The 13965-nt window shown below is 34.8% G+C and overlaps 1 protein-coding gene across 12 annotated transcripts in view; it reads right to left on the bottom strand.

Annotated features, from left to right (window-relative positions):
* SCAF8 (SR-related CTD associated factor 8) overlaps positions 1-13965 on the bottom strand; it is a 219365-nt gene that overhangs the window by 161577 nt on the left and 43823 nt on the right. For 11 of the 12 annotated variants that reach the window (XR_006780957.2, XR_015726150.1, XR_006780958.2 and 8 more), the window contains 6 exons: positions 11718-11879; positions 10276-10429; positions 9282-9412; positions 6189-6365; positions 4670-4749; positions 2850-2967 (listed from right to left, as the gene is read on the bottom strand). Coding sequence is in view for 6 of the 12 variants with exons in the window: in XM_045805401.2 (XP_045661357.1) it covers positions 2850-2967; positions 4670-4749; positions 6189-6365; positions 9282-9412; positions 10276-10429; positions 11718-11879 (822 nt within the window). In the remaining 6 variants the exon portion in view is untranslated. The remainder of the gene's footprint in view (positions 1-2849; positions 2968-4669; positions 4750-6188; positions 6366-9281; positions 9413-10275; positions 10430-11717; positions 11880-13965) is intronic. The other variant, XM_045805399.2, reaches the window with a different exon arrangement.

Below are 13965 nucleotides of genomic sequence, written 5' to 3'. Positions count from 1 at the left end.
GATAACAGCAGCTAGCAGAGACTTCTTTCAAAGGTGGATTAATACTCATGTCACATTTTGATCAGTTATAGATCCATGTTCCTCCACTTTTTCCTGTCTAAGTGACAGGAAAGACTTTGTCAAAAGCCTTACTGAAATCCACACATGCTGTGCTATAATCCTACAACTGCAGTACCATGAAATGCAATTTATGTGAGCTGAGACGGCAAATCACTTACAGTAACTCAGGGCTCTAAATATTATCACCCATCTTAGGTTTTATCATGTTCAATTCTACTCTATTATATTCTCCTATATTAAAAAAATACTGAATCAAAGTAAGTTACATATGATAGCTCTTCATTATTAAGTGGCCGAATCTTCCATAACCTTTCTATTCATAACATTCTTTTAGAAGCCCTTTTCATCAGTCCTACCATTTTCATTATCAGTATTTCACTCTGAGCTATAGCTTTCCTGACATCTCTTGACTATCCTGATAAAACAATGACTAATATCATGAACTAGAACTTAAGTCCGACAACGGCCATCATTCTCCTTCCAACATGACTATTACTCCCTTCACAATTCAGCCACTCCTTGGAAGTGCTCTGTTTCAGTGGTTTTCTATTGTTTGGGATACTAGATATCAATTCACATGCAGGTGTGGTCAGAGCTGCAATGAGTAGGGTGGCACGAGCAATCTGATTCCTTTCTCTGAGACCCCGTAAGAACTTTTAGGCGGCCATAATGAGCTCACAGGTAAACAAAAATGCTTCATTTTTCTGCTTATTTCACCCTATCTTCATCATATGAAAGCAACTGGTTTGGTAGAGCCAATTACACAATTTATTAAATTTTAATGGTTACCCTGCTGATATACTTTCTAATTTGAAATTTGTCATAGGTTTTGAACACCATCTACCTGCTGTATTAGAAAAGCTGCTTTTCTTTCACCACTCCCTTTCTTCAACACTTATTTCTGAACAACGAAAGCTTTTAACAACATTTAATTCTTTCGAAAGGATCTAATTACTGTATCCTTTAAAATTTTGGAGATAATGTATTAACTAAGCCCGGAGCTCTATTTTTCTTTGGTTGGTGAGATTCTTAAGACAGAATAACCCTGAAAAATGGAATGGGAAGAAATCAGAGAGGGAGACAAACCATGAAACTCTTAATTATGGGAAAGAAACTGAGGATTGCTGGAGGGGAGGTGGGGGGGATGGAGTAACTGGGTGACAGGCATTAAGGAGGGCACGTGATGTGATAAGCACTGGGTGTTATACACAATCGATGAATTACTGAACTCTACACCTGAAACTAATGATGCACTATATGTTGGCTAACTGAATTTAAATAACAAAAAAGAATAACGTTCTCTCAAGCTTTTAGGAATTTTCACTTCAATAATTTGGTGTTAATTTTAAGAGTACTACCTTGATTTTACTGCTTCTTCTAAACTTTCTGAAAGGAAACTGGCACTAAGACAATCAAAACTGCCACATTTATAGACAGACAAATCTGCTGTTTGGATGAACTCTTCCATCGTGACTACCCGTTGCCTCTATAACAGCTCTGTGATTTTTTTTATTACATCACGGACAACCTGTTTCTTTTCATTGATTTGTGACTTGTGTTTTTCTTTAAACAACATCCAAATGTTCTACATTGTGCTCTATCTTTAAAGTTCCCAAATTCTCAGGCAGATAAATCTGCCTGACATAAAACACTACACCTACTCCAACACTTCTATCATTCCTTCAAAACAAGGTACAGCATTCCATTCTCATAATTCCAGGTGTAAGTTCCAACCTAGCAAATACCATGAATATCCATTTTACGTTTACTATTTGATTTAAAAGGATAAGTTCAGACCCCAGCAGTGTCCAAGGTTTGCTATCCCTTTAATTTAAAGGAACTCTTCTCTCTTCTTTATTTCCACTGTCCTTCACTGTACACCTCTATTACGGAAACTAGAATTCTGCCCTGTGTTCAATCCTCCATTAGAGATTACTTGAGGCGAGATGCTTTTTTGTTCATCTGTGTATATATCATCTAACACCACGTTGCTCATACTTTAAAAACGTTTGTAGTATTGTTTTATTGCCAAAAAGTTTCAGATATTAGAAAGAAGTATGATTGGGGGGAATTTGAAAACACTCATATTCTAAACAGTTTGTATCTATAAATATTTCTCACATGGAGCAAAAACAGGCTTTGCAATGGATTGACCCCACCTTTGCAACTTGACTTATTCTATCAATTCTAGGTATGATTCTTCTTCACATATTATCATCCCTATAATTTATTAGGGTTTTTTTTAACGCCATAGGATGTTGTACTTTTGAAGTGATTAAAAATTCGTAGCTGTACATAAAATAACAGAGTGTCTTAAGACAAATGATACATGATATTAGCTATATAGTTTTGCAATGGATGTTTAATTTCACTAAGGTACAATTGGAGTCAAAATGCTTTCCATAGCATTAAACGTAATCATGCCTCATAAACTTCCTGCCACACAGTAACAGCCTAATTAAAGGTAGCAAATCTATTTTGCCATCATCACAATCAACAAAAGCAAAATTATCATGACTTTGCTTGACAAGGAACTGAGTGGAGAAAAGCACATGAAGTATTAAGGTGTAATACTGAAACACCGCCTCTATCTTCTGTTCTCCACTGCTAATATACCAAGCACATGTATATATCCAGAACACATTCTGGTAACAGAAAAGACTATGAATCTTCCAAAAAGGTTGATCTTCCTAGTAATAAAACTGAAGAAAATCACCATGCTTGAGAAACACTGTTTTAAAGAATGTAGAAAGCAATAACTCTAAAGACCACAAGATGGAGTTATAAACCTTTTGAGGCTGTTGCTGTTCTAGGAGTTGCTGTCTGAGATGTTCAAGGTTTTGCTGCTGTAGTTGTTCAGCTATCTGATGAAAAATGGAATTGTTCACAGATTCTGAAACATGAGAACTAGAAGGAAAAACAAGTAGAAACATATTTCAAAACCCAATGAAGATAATACATAAATAACTGATTTTTCAACCCCCCCATGCCAATTAAATGAAACATACTCTACTACAATGTTTACTTTTGAAATATTAACAGAAAATGGAATACCTCAGAACATTAATATGTTAAAATAGAAAGATACTCTCCAACAGTCTTTCAATAGATGGATAACATGTTAAAGATACTCTGATGGAAGATCTGAGTATTAAATACATATAAATTAGTATTTTTTACATTAGAGCACTTTAAGAAAATCTCAATGAAACGTAAAAGTTAAAAGTATTTAAACATTGTCACTTAACTCCTTCTCTAAGATAGCGGGAGAAATGGTCTATCAATCAGTACATGTGAAATCTACAATTGTAATTGACCATAAACTTTATAAAACTAATCTGCTTTCTTTAGAAAAGCATTCACATTATTAGGTATGTTAACAGAAACAGTACTTAGATAAGAGGAAATAATAATTTAACTATACTCTGGGAAATTCACACCTGGAATACACCTGGAATTCTGGGTGCCACAAGGTAAGACATGAACAAAAAAGAGGGCATCCCAAAAGGGGCAATCAGGATGGTGAGAAGTCTTGAAACAGTTGAAAAAAAGTGTACTTCATCTGGAGCAAATAAACCTAAGGGGAAGAATGATACCTAACTTCAAATATTGAAAGGCTATGTCTCAAAAGATAATGGAGCAAATTTGTTTCCTTGCTTCAGAATGCAAAACGGATCAATGTGTATAAAGAAAATCAAACAGGATCCAGTAACAAAGATTATTTAACTTCTCATCATAGAAGGCATTAAAACATTACAAAAATACCCTATCAGAACACCATTAAAGGAGATTCTTACGTTGTTCAGGACACCGATCTACACGATCTCAAATGTTTCTCCTCTAACTTTATAATTCATAATCTAAAATATTAGATTTCAATTTTTCAAGTAAAGTCTCTTTACCAAAAGGATATATGTCTTTTTATGTATTATATAAATATATTTTAAGAGCTATTATCCCAATATATAAAATTAATAACCTCTGCTTGAAACAAGATTCCCAGAGGCATTCCCTCCATTCATCACCCTCCATCCTCCCACCTTCCATGCCCCACTCTCTAACATTCTCTTCCCCACTGGTCCTTTCTCAAACCTGCAAGAACCTAGGGCTGCACAGAACTTACGAAAAGAAAATCACTAATCTATTATAAAAATTTACAATCCACATCTTTAAAAAAACAAAAGCCCTATAATCCCAATCTTTACTTCTGATTAGTCATACACACCCTGAGAATTTGGTAGAATGCCTAGAAGTAGCCACTGACACTAGAAGCAAGCTTCTCTCCTATTATTTCAAATATTCTTATAACTGAATAAAATAACTTAACGCCTAATACAGATATAGAAAATAACACCACTATATCAACATCTATCAATTCTCCTATAAAGAATTTTAATATACCCCAAATATTTGCAAAGATCTGAGATAAATAGGGGGGCAACAAGACAGCAACTCTACCATCTTTCTGTAATGTTAGAGCTCAACAGCCTGAAATCATATCCCAACTTATTCAAAGTATACTTGGTAGTTCAGAAGGCAATGTCCTATCCAATGTATATAATAGTAACGGGAAAAACGTATGATTATGAAGAAAAACAACAATTCTTACAGTTGAGAAGCTGAAATTTCCTTTTTGGGTTCTTCACTATGCTCAGAATCTTCCCCAAAATCAAACCTATCCATCAACTTCTAAGGGGGAGGGGGAGGGAGAAAAAGACAAATTAAAAGGTGCTTCACACAAAAATAAGGTACAAATGCTATTCTGAATGCCAATGACATCCCATTAATTTCCCTTTATCACATTAATACATAAATGTTTTATATAATTTTATGTTATGCTATAATAAAGCATTCGATTTGAGTATTTTAAAGTACTTTGACATACATTGCCTTATGTAACAAAACAAATCATAACACAGGAAAAATACTAATGCTCTATAGAAGAGAAGACTGGGATTAAAATAATTAAGTGGCTTGCCAACAGTAATAAAGCTTGATTAAAAAACATCTAGGACTGTAATCAATGGATCTATTCGTAGTACATTTCTCTTCTTAGGATGCTCTACTATCTTCCAAATGATCAATTTAAAGGTTTTTTTTATGTGGTTTAGCTTTTTTTTTTTTTTTTTTTTAGTAGGCTCCATGCCCAGTGGGGAGCCCAACTCCAGGCTTGAACTCACAACCCTGGGATCAAGACCTGAGCTGAGATCAAAAGTAGGATGCTTAACTGACTGAGTCACCCAGGTGCCCCCTATGTGGTTTAGCTATTAAATTTTCAGACTAAATTAAGCTGACAGCTAAGAAAGTCTAAGTAATACAAAAATCAATATTTATTTTCCTAAAAAAAATACAGTAGCAGAAACAAAAACATGGATAACACTTCCAAGATATTTTAATATTCTCATAATTAATAAGAACATTGAGGCAATCACACAATAAATTATACATGAGATTTTCAACTTTAAAACTACTATCCTTTATAGTTAGACCTCAATTTATCATATTACAGTATAATGACAACTATAGAGAAGTTTTCCTATGAACTTTCACATTTTGAACAATTATAATTTTAGCAGGTTAAAATTTCAGAACATAGGGGCGCCTGGGTGGCACAGCAGTTAAGCGTCTGCCTTCGGCTCAGGGCATGATCCCAGCGTTATGGGATCGAGCCCCACATCAGGCTCTTCCGCTATGAGCCTGCTTCTTCCTCTCCCACTCCCCCTGCTTGTGTTCCCTCTCTCGCTGGCTGTCTCTATCTCTGTCAAATAAATAAATACAATCTTTAAAAAAAATAAAATTTCAGAACACAGAACATCAAATTAGTGTATTTGTAACATCCATAAAAGAAATTAGAAAATTCAGAAAATTATCGTTTGCCTCAATTTTGAATACACAATTTTAGCGACCAGTTTAAAGAGAATATTCTACATATTTCAAGTGGAATTTTAAAATTACTTAAGTTCCTTCAGAAATATGTAAACCTCTAGTAAAATTCATAATATATTATACAGTACAGTGCATATTGTAATAGTTTAATAATAAAATATAATTTATAGAATTAGAATCCACATGACAGCATATAGACTTTAACACTTCTTATAGAACAAATCTGATAACTTAATTTCTACCTTGTTGAAAGCCACTCCCTGTTCCAAGGGGTTCAGGGTGTTGGCCGCTGCAGCTGCAGCAGTAAGCTGTGCTGTGAGAGCCTGCAACTGTACAACGAGACCAGCGTCCAGGGCCTGCAGAATAGAAGGCTGAGGCTTCTGCTGTTGTAGTTGTAAAGTTTGTATTAACTGCTGAAGCTAGAGGAGAAAAAAGGAAAATTATTACAAACAGATGCTGGTTTTATCTGTAAGAATGCCCATCTTTTAGTCAATAAAATTCAGTTATACAGTCTTTGGAGACAAGAGAAAATAAATACTAACTCAAAACAAGGTAATTAAAAAAATATTTTGTTGTGTGTGCCATATATGTAATAACAGTCCTTAGTAAGTCTGTCTTGCTTCTGGAAAGTCAGAGAACTTCAAGCCAAATAAAGTGGTCATACCATGACAGATACAGACCTCATCACATACAGACTGATTTTTTTCACTAAGCTTTTCTTTTAAAGATTTTATTAATTTCTTTAGAGAGTGCGGGTGCGAATGGGGAGAGGGGCAGAGAGAGAGAGACAGAATCCCAAGCAGAATGCGCACTGAGTGTGGAATCCGAAGCGGGGCTACTGAACAGGGGTTCCACATGAAGCTTGATCCCATGACCTTGAGATCACAACCTGAGCCAAAATCAAGAGGTGGAAGCTCAACTGACTGAGCCACCCAGACACCCCTTCACTAAGCTTTTCATTCCTTCTTCAATTAACTCCTTAATCTCTGTTAAAAAAAAAAAAAAAAAAAAAACCAAGCACTGACAACAACTGCTTCTGCTATCTTTCAGATTTACCATCAGATAACACATTTCCTGAAAGCAGGAAAGCAAGTAAGCAATTTGTCTCTTAGATCAGTCTGAAACTAATGAAATTAAAGGTGAATAGGGCCAACAAGAGTTGAAATCAAATCCCTGTTCCCTCTATTCATCCATCCTCTTAAAAAGCAGAAACAGTAAGATCCTGAAAATGTTTCATAGTTTAAGTAAACCCTACATACATCTTAGAATTAATAATTCTTTCCTAATCAAGACCTAAACCTGAGCTGAATCTGAAAATTATCAATTTACAATAGAAACAAGACATGTGTACTGTTTAAGATTAACTTATAGTGGGAGAAGGTACAAAAGCCATCCAAGATGAGAGTAAGTAATTTCATGCTTATCTAAAACAGCTACATTAAGAAACAAACTACAGAGTCATTTGGCTATCAAGTAAAGAGTAACTACAAACTACTAATGTGATAGCAAAGACAATACCAAAATATATGATAGCTTAGTTATTGCACTGAGGAAGCTTCAGAACAGATAAGATGGAGGGAGGGGAAGGAAGGAGGAAAAGGAGGAAAAAGGGAGCGAGAGGAAGAAGGCGCAGAGGGGAAAAGAGAGAAGAGGGTTAATACCATATTTTTTCTTTTACACATTTTAACTACTCCTTTTGACACCCGCATTTTTCTAGACAGCACTGTTACTGTTTCAGTCAGGTTCAAACCAGTGCAACACCCTACTTTTCCTTCTACTCTTGATTTAATACAATTACTAAGTCTTCTTAACTCTCCTTGCACTATTTCTTCTGGAAAAAATCACTTCTCCTGATAAAAGTATTTATTTTAATAAGTATCTTTTAAAATGAGAACATTTGCTTTGTGAATTACATTCAAAATATTATCACAAGATAAAATTAATAATTTGGTAATTTTATCTAATATCCAATTCAGTTTCCCAATTGCCCCCCAAAATGGAGAAACTAGATCTAATCTAAGACTATAACTGAAATGGGTTTTACATTTTTAAAACTCAAGAACGGTCCCTTCCTTTTGGAGATTGTCCTTTTAGAGAGTCTGCAACCCTACTATTTTTCACGTATTTATTACTTCCCTTCTTTTATCATTGTTATCAAAACGAAGATACTTCCTATCTCTAGGCTTCTCGCCTCTCCCAACCACTGAAGTACTGTTCAGATCACTGACTGCAACATGAAAATCTCTGGCAATTCCCCACTGCTTAGCCTATGAACTCTTTGTTTCTCAGCCCACCATTTCTGTCTTTTGAAACCAGGTCCACACTTAGGTCTACCATGTCAACTTTGTCATTATTAACATACATGCACGGGTCATCTGACCCTCCAGACATCTCAATTCTGAAAGATCTTTGCATACCCAACACTGTTATGCCTCTATACACTACTCATTCATTCTACAAAAATGTACCGAACATCTGCTACAACCTAAACACTAGAAATACAGCAGTGAACAAAACAGTTGAAAAAAATTCTCATCCTTGTAGAGCATACATTCTGGTGGGAAGAGACAGAGAATAAATAAAGTAAATAAATTATTTAATGTAATAGAAATAAAGCAGGTGATAGGAAAAAGGAGCATAGGGGATGAAAGAATGTGCAGCTTTAAATAACTTTTTGAAGGCCTTACTGAGGTGACATTTAAACAAAAACTCATAGGTAGCTGAAACCTCATGAATATTTGGAAAAAGAGTTCAGGGGGAGGGGGCGCCTTATTGCACAGATTACAATTAATCTGGTTTTTTAAAGGACAGGTAAAAAAAGGAGATGTGAAGAATGGGCTATCCTCAAACCCTACCAAGAGCAGTCCCATTTCAAGTCTCACTTCAAATGGCGCTTCCTCAAAAAAACCTTCTCTTGGCGACCCTAATTCTGACCCCTTCCCCTCAAACCCAGTCACTAAAAATTTATCCTGTTTTAAGTCATGTATCACTATCTAAATAAAGTTTTATACTTTTTTATTATTTGTCTCCCCTAACATAGAAAGACATCTTTCCTAAGAGAGAAGACATCCCTGTCTTGTTACTGGAGTAACAATAGCACCTAATAACGTTTGGCACAAACTATGTGCTACGTCAGTATTTTGGTATGAAATGAAGTTTTCATAAAACAGTGCATAAAATGATGCCTTACTAAGTGAAAAAGCAAGTTACACAGTAGTATCTATAGTGTGATCTCATTTTTACAGAAATAACACATACTCTTTTATGTGGTACATTATAAAATAATCATTAGGAAAATAAATCATTGTTGACGTTTTAACAAAAAAACTGCTCACCTGTTGGCCCTGAGGACTTTGTAAGATTTGAGCTACTGCTGCAAGTGTATCTGTGTTTGTTATCTGAGATACCCACGGATCCGGCAGACCTTGGACCACATTGGCTGGAGTAACAGGTGTCACAGGAGTTCCTTTTAAAAAAGACATCACACCCACCGAAATAAATATGTAAGTAAATGAATAAGACTTGGAAAGGTAGAGAGATTTGCTTTGTCACTTTTATAAAATATATACGAACTTAAATAAACGTTTTTATTTTATTGTCTAATTACAGAATTAGGTAGACTGAAAAAAAAAATACCAAAAAGATCTGTCCATACTTGTCCCTATTAACTAAGCTATTCCTTTAAAGGAGCCTACAATACTTAAAAATCATTAAAAATCTCACTACAGAAGAAAATTCAATGACACAATATTCAAAATATAATCGAAAAATCAGAAAACAGTATGTATAATATATAACTATTTTTATTTAAAAACGGATGTGTATGTGTATAGCCACAGACACACACAACAAAAACAATATATATACCAAATGTTAATTCCTGAACTATGATAACAAATTTTAAGTGTCATTTGAATATACTTCAAAAAACAAGATTTTGAGATTATTACTAAAGCACTCTTGGCTCCATTAGATAATTTTTCAGGGATCCTTATAAATATTAAGTTCTCCTACAATACTATAACTTGATTTACATGCAAGTTTATGGGCAGCCTAAACCAGGAAAAAACTTAAGTGACATACCAATTTCCCAAAGTTCACTGTATTTATGCTTCTAGGGATTTAAAAAATTCAGCTTTTTAATTTTTAGAAAAGAATTACACACAAATATAAATTCTCAGTCTATTTTTCCTTCAAATTACATTTCCTTTCAATTACTTAATGCTAGATAAATTCTCCTGCACTGTCAAACTGTTACTTTATAAATGAATAATCGCTTGGAAAAAAAGTAGAATATTTAGAAAACAAATCTCTATCAAAGTAACATACCTGGGGTGTTGCTCATAGCAGCAGTAGTACTGGCTAAAACAGGTGTGACAACTGGGGGAGGAATCCCTGCTGCCATATCCAAAAGAGGCTGAATAATCTCACTCTTAAACACATTATTCTTCTGCCATAAGTTTAATACTCTCACTATTTTACTCTAGAAGAAAAAAAGAAAAATGACATTTTGATTTTTTTTGCTTTTAAAACTTAGCACAGTCATTTCTCAGAGGCTATTCCAACAGTGGATGGGAAGGATGAATTAAAATACTTCTTCTGTAGTACTTTCTACCCCTGAAATCATGTTTCTGTAATTGTGATTTGCTAATCTTAACACACTTGAAAAAAAATGTTCATTTTGGTAGATGTACAAGATAAATGAGAAAGCTACATTTATTTTATTTTTAATTTTTTTTTAAGATTTTATTTATTTGACAGAGAGAGAGAGACAGCGAGAGAGGGACACAAGCAGGGGGAGTGGGAGAGGGAGAAGGAGGCTTCCCGCTGAGCAGGGAGCCCGATGTGGGGCTTGATCCCAAGACCTGAACCGAACACAGATGCTTAACGACTGAGCCACCCAGGCACCCCGAGAAAGCTACATTTAGTAGAAGGCAGGAATGGCAACTAGGTTTCAGCTTCTATGTGAAGTCTAATGAGATCGATGGTTATGGTTGCCTGGAGACTGTATTAAGGCTGTTGAGGTGATCAGGATTCATCTCAGCACCAAAGCTGTATTTACAGGTGATTTTAACTTCATCTTTTAAACAAATAACAAACTTCAAGACAAAGTCCTTAGCTTAAGTGACTTTAAAAAAAAAAATTGCAACCAACCCTATCAGAAGAGTAAACTAAATTTCCAAATCAGTATCCAGTATCCCAAAATATGTAAACTTCTAATACCTTTGAGCAAATATAAAGAACCCTTTTTTATTCTCTCTCAGGGCAAAGCCTTCTTTATATGTGGTACAGAATATTTATTCATTCAGATCTAGAAGATTTGGTAGTGGGTTTCCAGCACTAATAAAACTCTACCACAATAAAAGAATTTTAAAATGCAGTTACTTTCTATTAACTACTTAGCAAATCCATTTTTCATAGACCCTAAATAGATAAATATGAGTTCAGGTCAAATAATCAAAACACTAAATTAGCTGTGGGTGAGAATAAATAAGCTTCAGTGTAATTCCGAAAGCTTATTATAGCCAGTTTCTTTAACACCAATTGCTTCAATAAGGTAAAAAATAGCCAAATCAAAACTATATCTCTCCACTTTTGTTTAAGATGCTAAGAATCTCCGAATGCAGATAGTGTAATAACTAAATATTCAAATTCAGAATGACTAGGAGTAAAAGGTAACATAAAATCATACTTAAGATAAACTAGAGTCTCATTAAGACCAAAGGGTAATGTATCGACTTAAAAAAAAAAAAAAAAAAAAGGCAGCATACCTTGTCATCCCCAGGGCAACGATATAAATTCTGGAAAGTACTAATGATGTTATTGCTAAATCTGGGTGCAAACACGTCCTTTTCTTGACCAAACTGATGTCGAGATTGTCGTACGATGGAGTCAATAACATAAAGTCCAGGTACCTTGTATTCCGGTTTACACTGATGGAAAAAAGAATAGGAAGAGAAGGAATGAGAAGGTAGCATTCATTATAAATCCTATACAAATACAAAAACAATGCTTATGTAGAGGTAATGAATGTTCAAACATTGACTATTCCACACCATCTGTCTCTGGAATGGCATTTTAATCTACTTTGGCTACTCCATTCACCCGTTTCAACTGCCAATCACCTAAGTTCCAAAATAGTACTGCATAACTGGCTTCAATGACAAAAGTCAAAAGAATATATAAAGTACTGTTATAACAAAACAAAGCAAATTTGTTTAATGACTTTGAAAAGCCACCTGGAAGGAAGCAGCATGTATCTAGAGCAGGGAAGAGCTCTAGAAAAAGCATTGCCAACATACACTAGACTTCATCTGAAATCTGTATAACAAAAGGATTTCTGTACTAATGAAGGAACACTGTAACACTGTAAATACACTGAGCCCAAAGTTTCAAAAGTTTTTTCAAATATCACACCTGTAAGAAAGACACAACCATTAAGATTCCAGGAATCTACCCCATTTTTAGCTACTCCACTGATAAATGTTTCTCAACCTTCTTACCAACCACCCAAATTGAGGAATATGTCTCCTACTTTCTTGCCACAAGCTTTTCTTCTAGCCTATCTGGTTAGGTGAACACAACTAAGAATCCTTTTAGTATCAAGGTTACTGCTCCTGGTTTGTCACCATAAACAGAAGTATAAGAAAACCTGCTTTCTAAGCTTATGTTAATTAACGTGGAATTATGGCTGCAAGAAGCAGTTTCAATTTTTAGTTGTAATTAGGTAAGTATCTCACCCAAAGTAATTTCCTGGAAATCACATATGGCACTAAAGCACAATTATATTCTTGAAAAATCCCTGGAATCCCGAGTACCAGCAAGAAAAGGATCCTCAATCCACCCCTAACACACACATACATGTTTCCAATGGCATTTTCAGCTAAGACAATGAGTGATTTCATTCTGCAAAAAGGCAAGATGATGCTTCATCTACAATGCTTCAACTGTTCCTTCAAATACTTTTTAAGAACCTTATCCTTAGATTCTTTGTCAAGAAAATAAAGGGACCTTTAGCATCAATTCACAAGTATCTACTGCAACATTATGACTCTAAGAAATTGAAATATTTCCTAAGAGGGCAATAATGTTGGTGTTTGGATACTGAAGTTTTAAGTTTAACCTACCTTAAAGGTTAAAAATACCTGCTCTGTTTAAGTTATGGTTTTTGAAAGCCTGAAATAGTCTTCCCTCATGTTCCCAAAACATCCAGCATATTCATCTTCAGTTCATGTATCTGGCCAAGGCTATTTTCCTTTGACTACCCTACATTCAAAGAAATATCAACCTAGCTGAGCAAATAATGTACCTCGGTAAAGAAAACTTAAAATTTAATGAAAAGCAGGACATCCACTTTGTTAAAACTTATCTACTCCCTAATGCTACAAACACAGATAAGTGATTAATAATTATTAACCTGATTTATTGGCATCTTAATTTCGCTAAACACAGAAAAATCTGATATGATTATCTTGAGAGTGAGATTCAACAGAATTTATAAGTTGCTTTACAAGCTTTAAAAATGAATACTGAGGCGCACCTGGGTGGCGCAGTCAGTTAAGTGTCCAACTCTTGATTTCAGCTCAGGTTGTGATCTCAGGGTCCTGAGATCAAGCCCCATGTCAGGCTTGGCACTTAGCAGCAAGTCTGCTTGAGATTCTCTCTCCCTTTCTGTCTGGCCCTCCCCCTGCTCATGCTTTCTCTCTCTCTCAAATAAAATTTAAAAAAATTAATACTGAATGCTAAGTAATATGTTAAATTAAAAAAATACATCTTTTTCGCTGATTTATAACAAAAACTCGGGTTACAAACTCACCACACTGAAGAATCGTGAATGCACAAGATAATAAATGGACCTTTGGGGCCTACTGTGAAGATCCCAAAGCCTCAAACATATATTAGAAGTTTAGTGGTAAACTGTAAGGCCTAAAGGAAAAAACATTTCTTTATCCGCAGTATCTTTAGATACATCTATATTAAGATGTTGTAGAAAAGATTTTCCCTCACTTGTAGACTAGG

This window comes from Ursus americanus, chromosome 11 (assembly GCF_024610735.1).
Source record: "Ursus americanus isolate L20-20 chromosome 11, mUrsAme1.1.p, whole genome shotgun sequence".
NCBI classification, from domain to species: Eukaryota; Metazoa; Chordata; class Mammalia; order Carnivora; family Ursidae; genus Ursus; species Ursus americanus.
The sequence above is the reverse complement of the archived record's forward strand: the minus strand, read 5'-3'. Positions and strand labels throughout refer to the sequence as shown.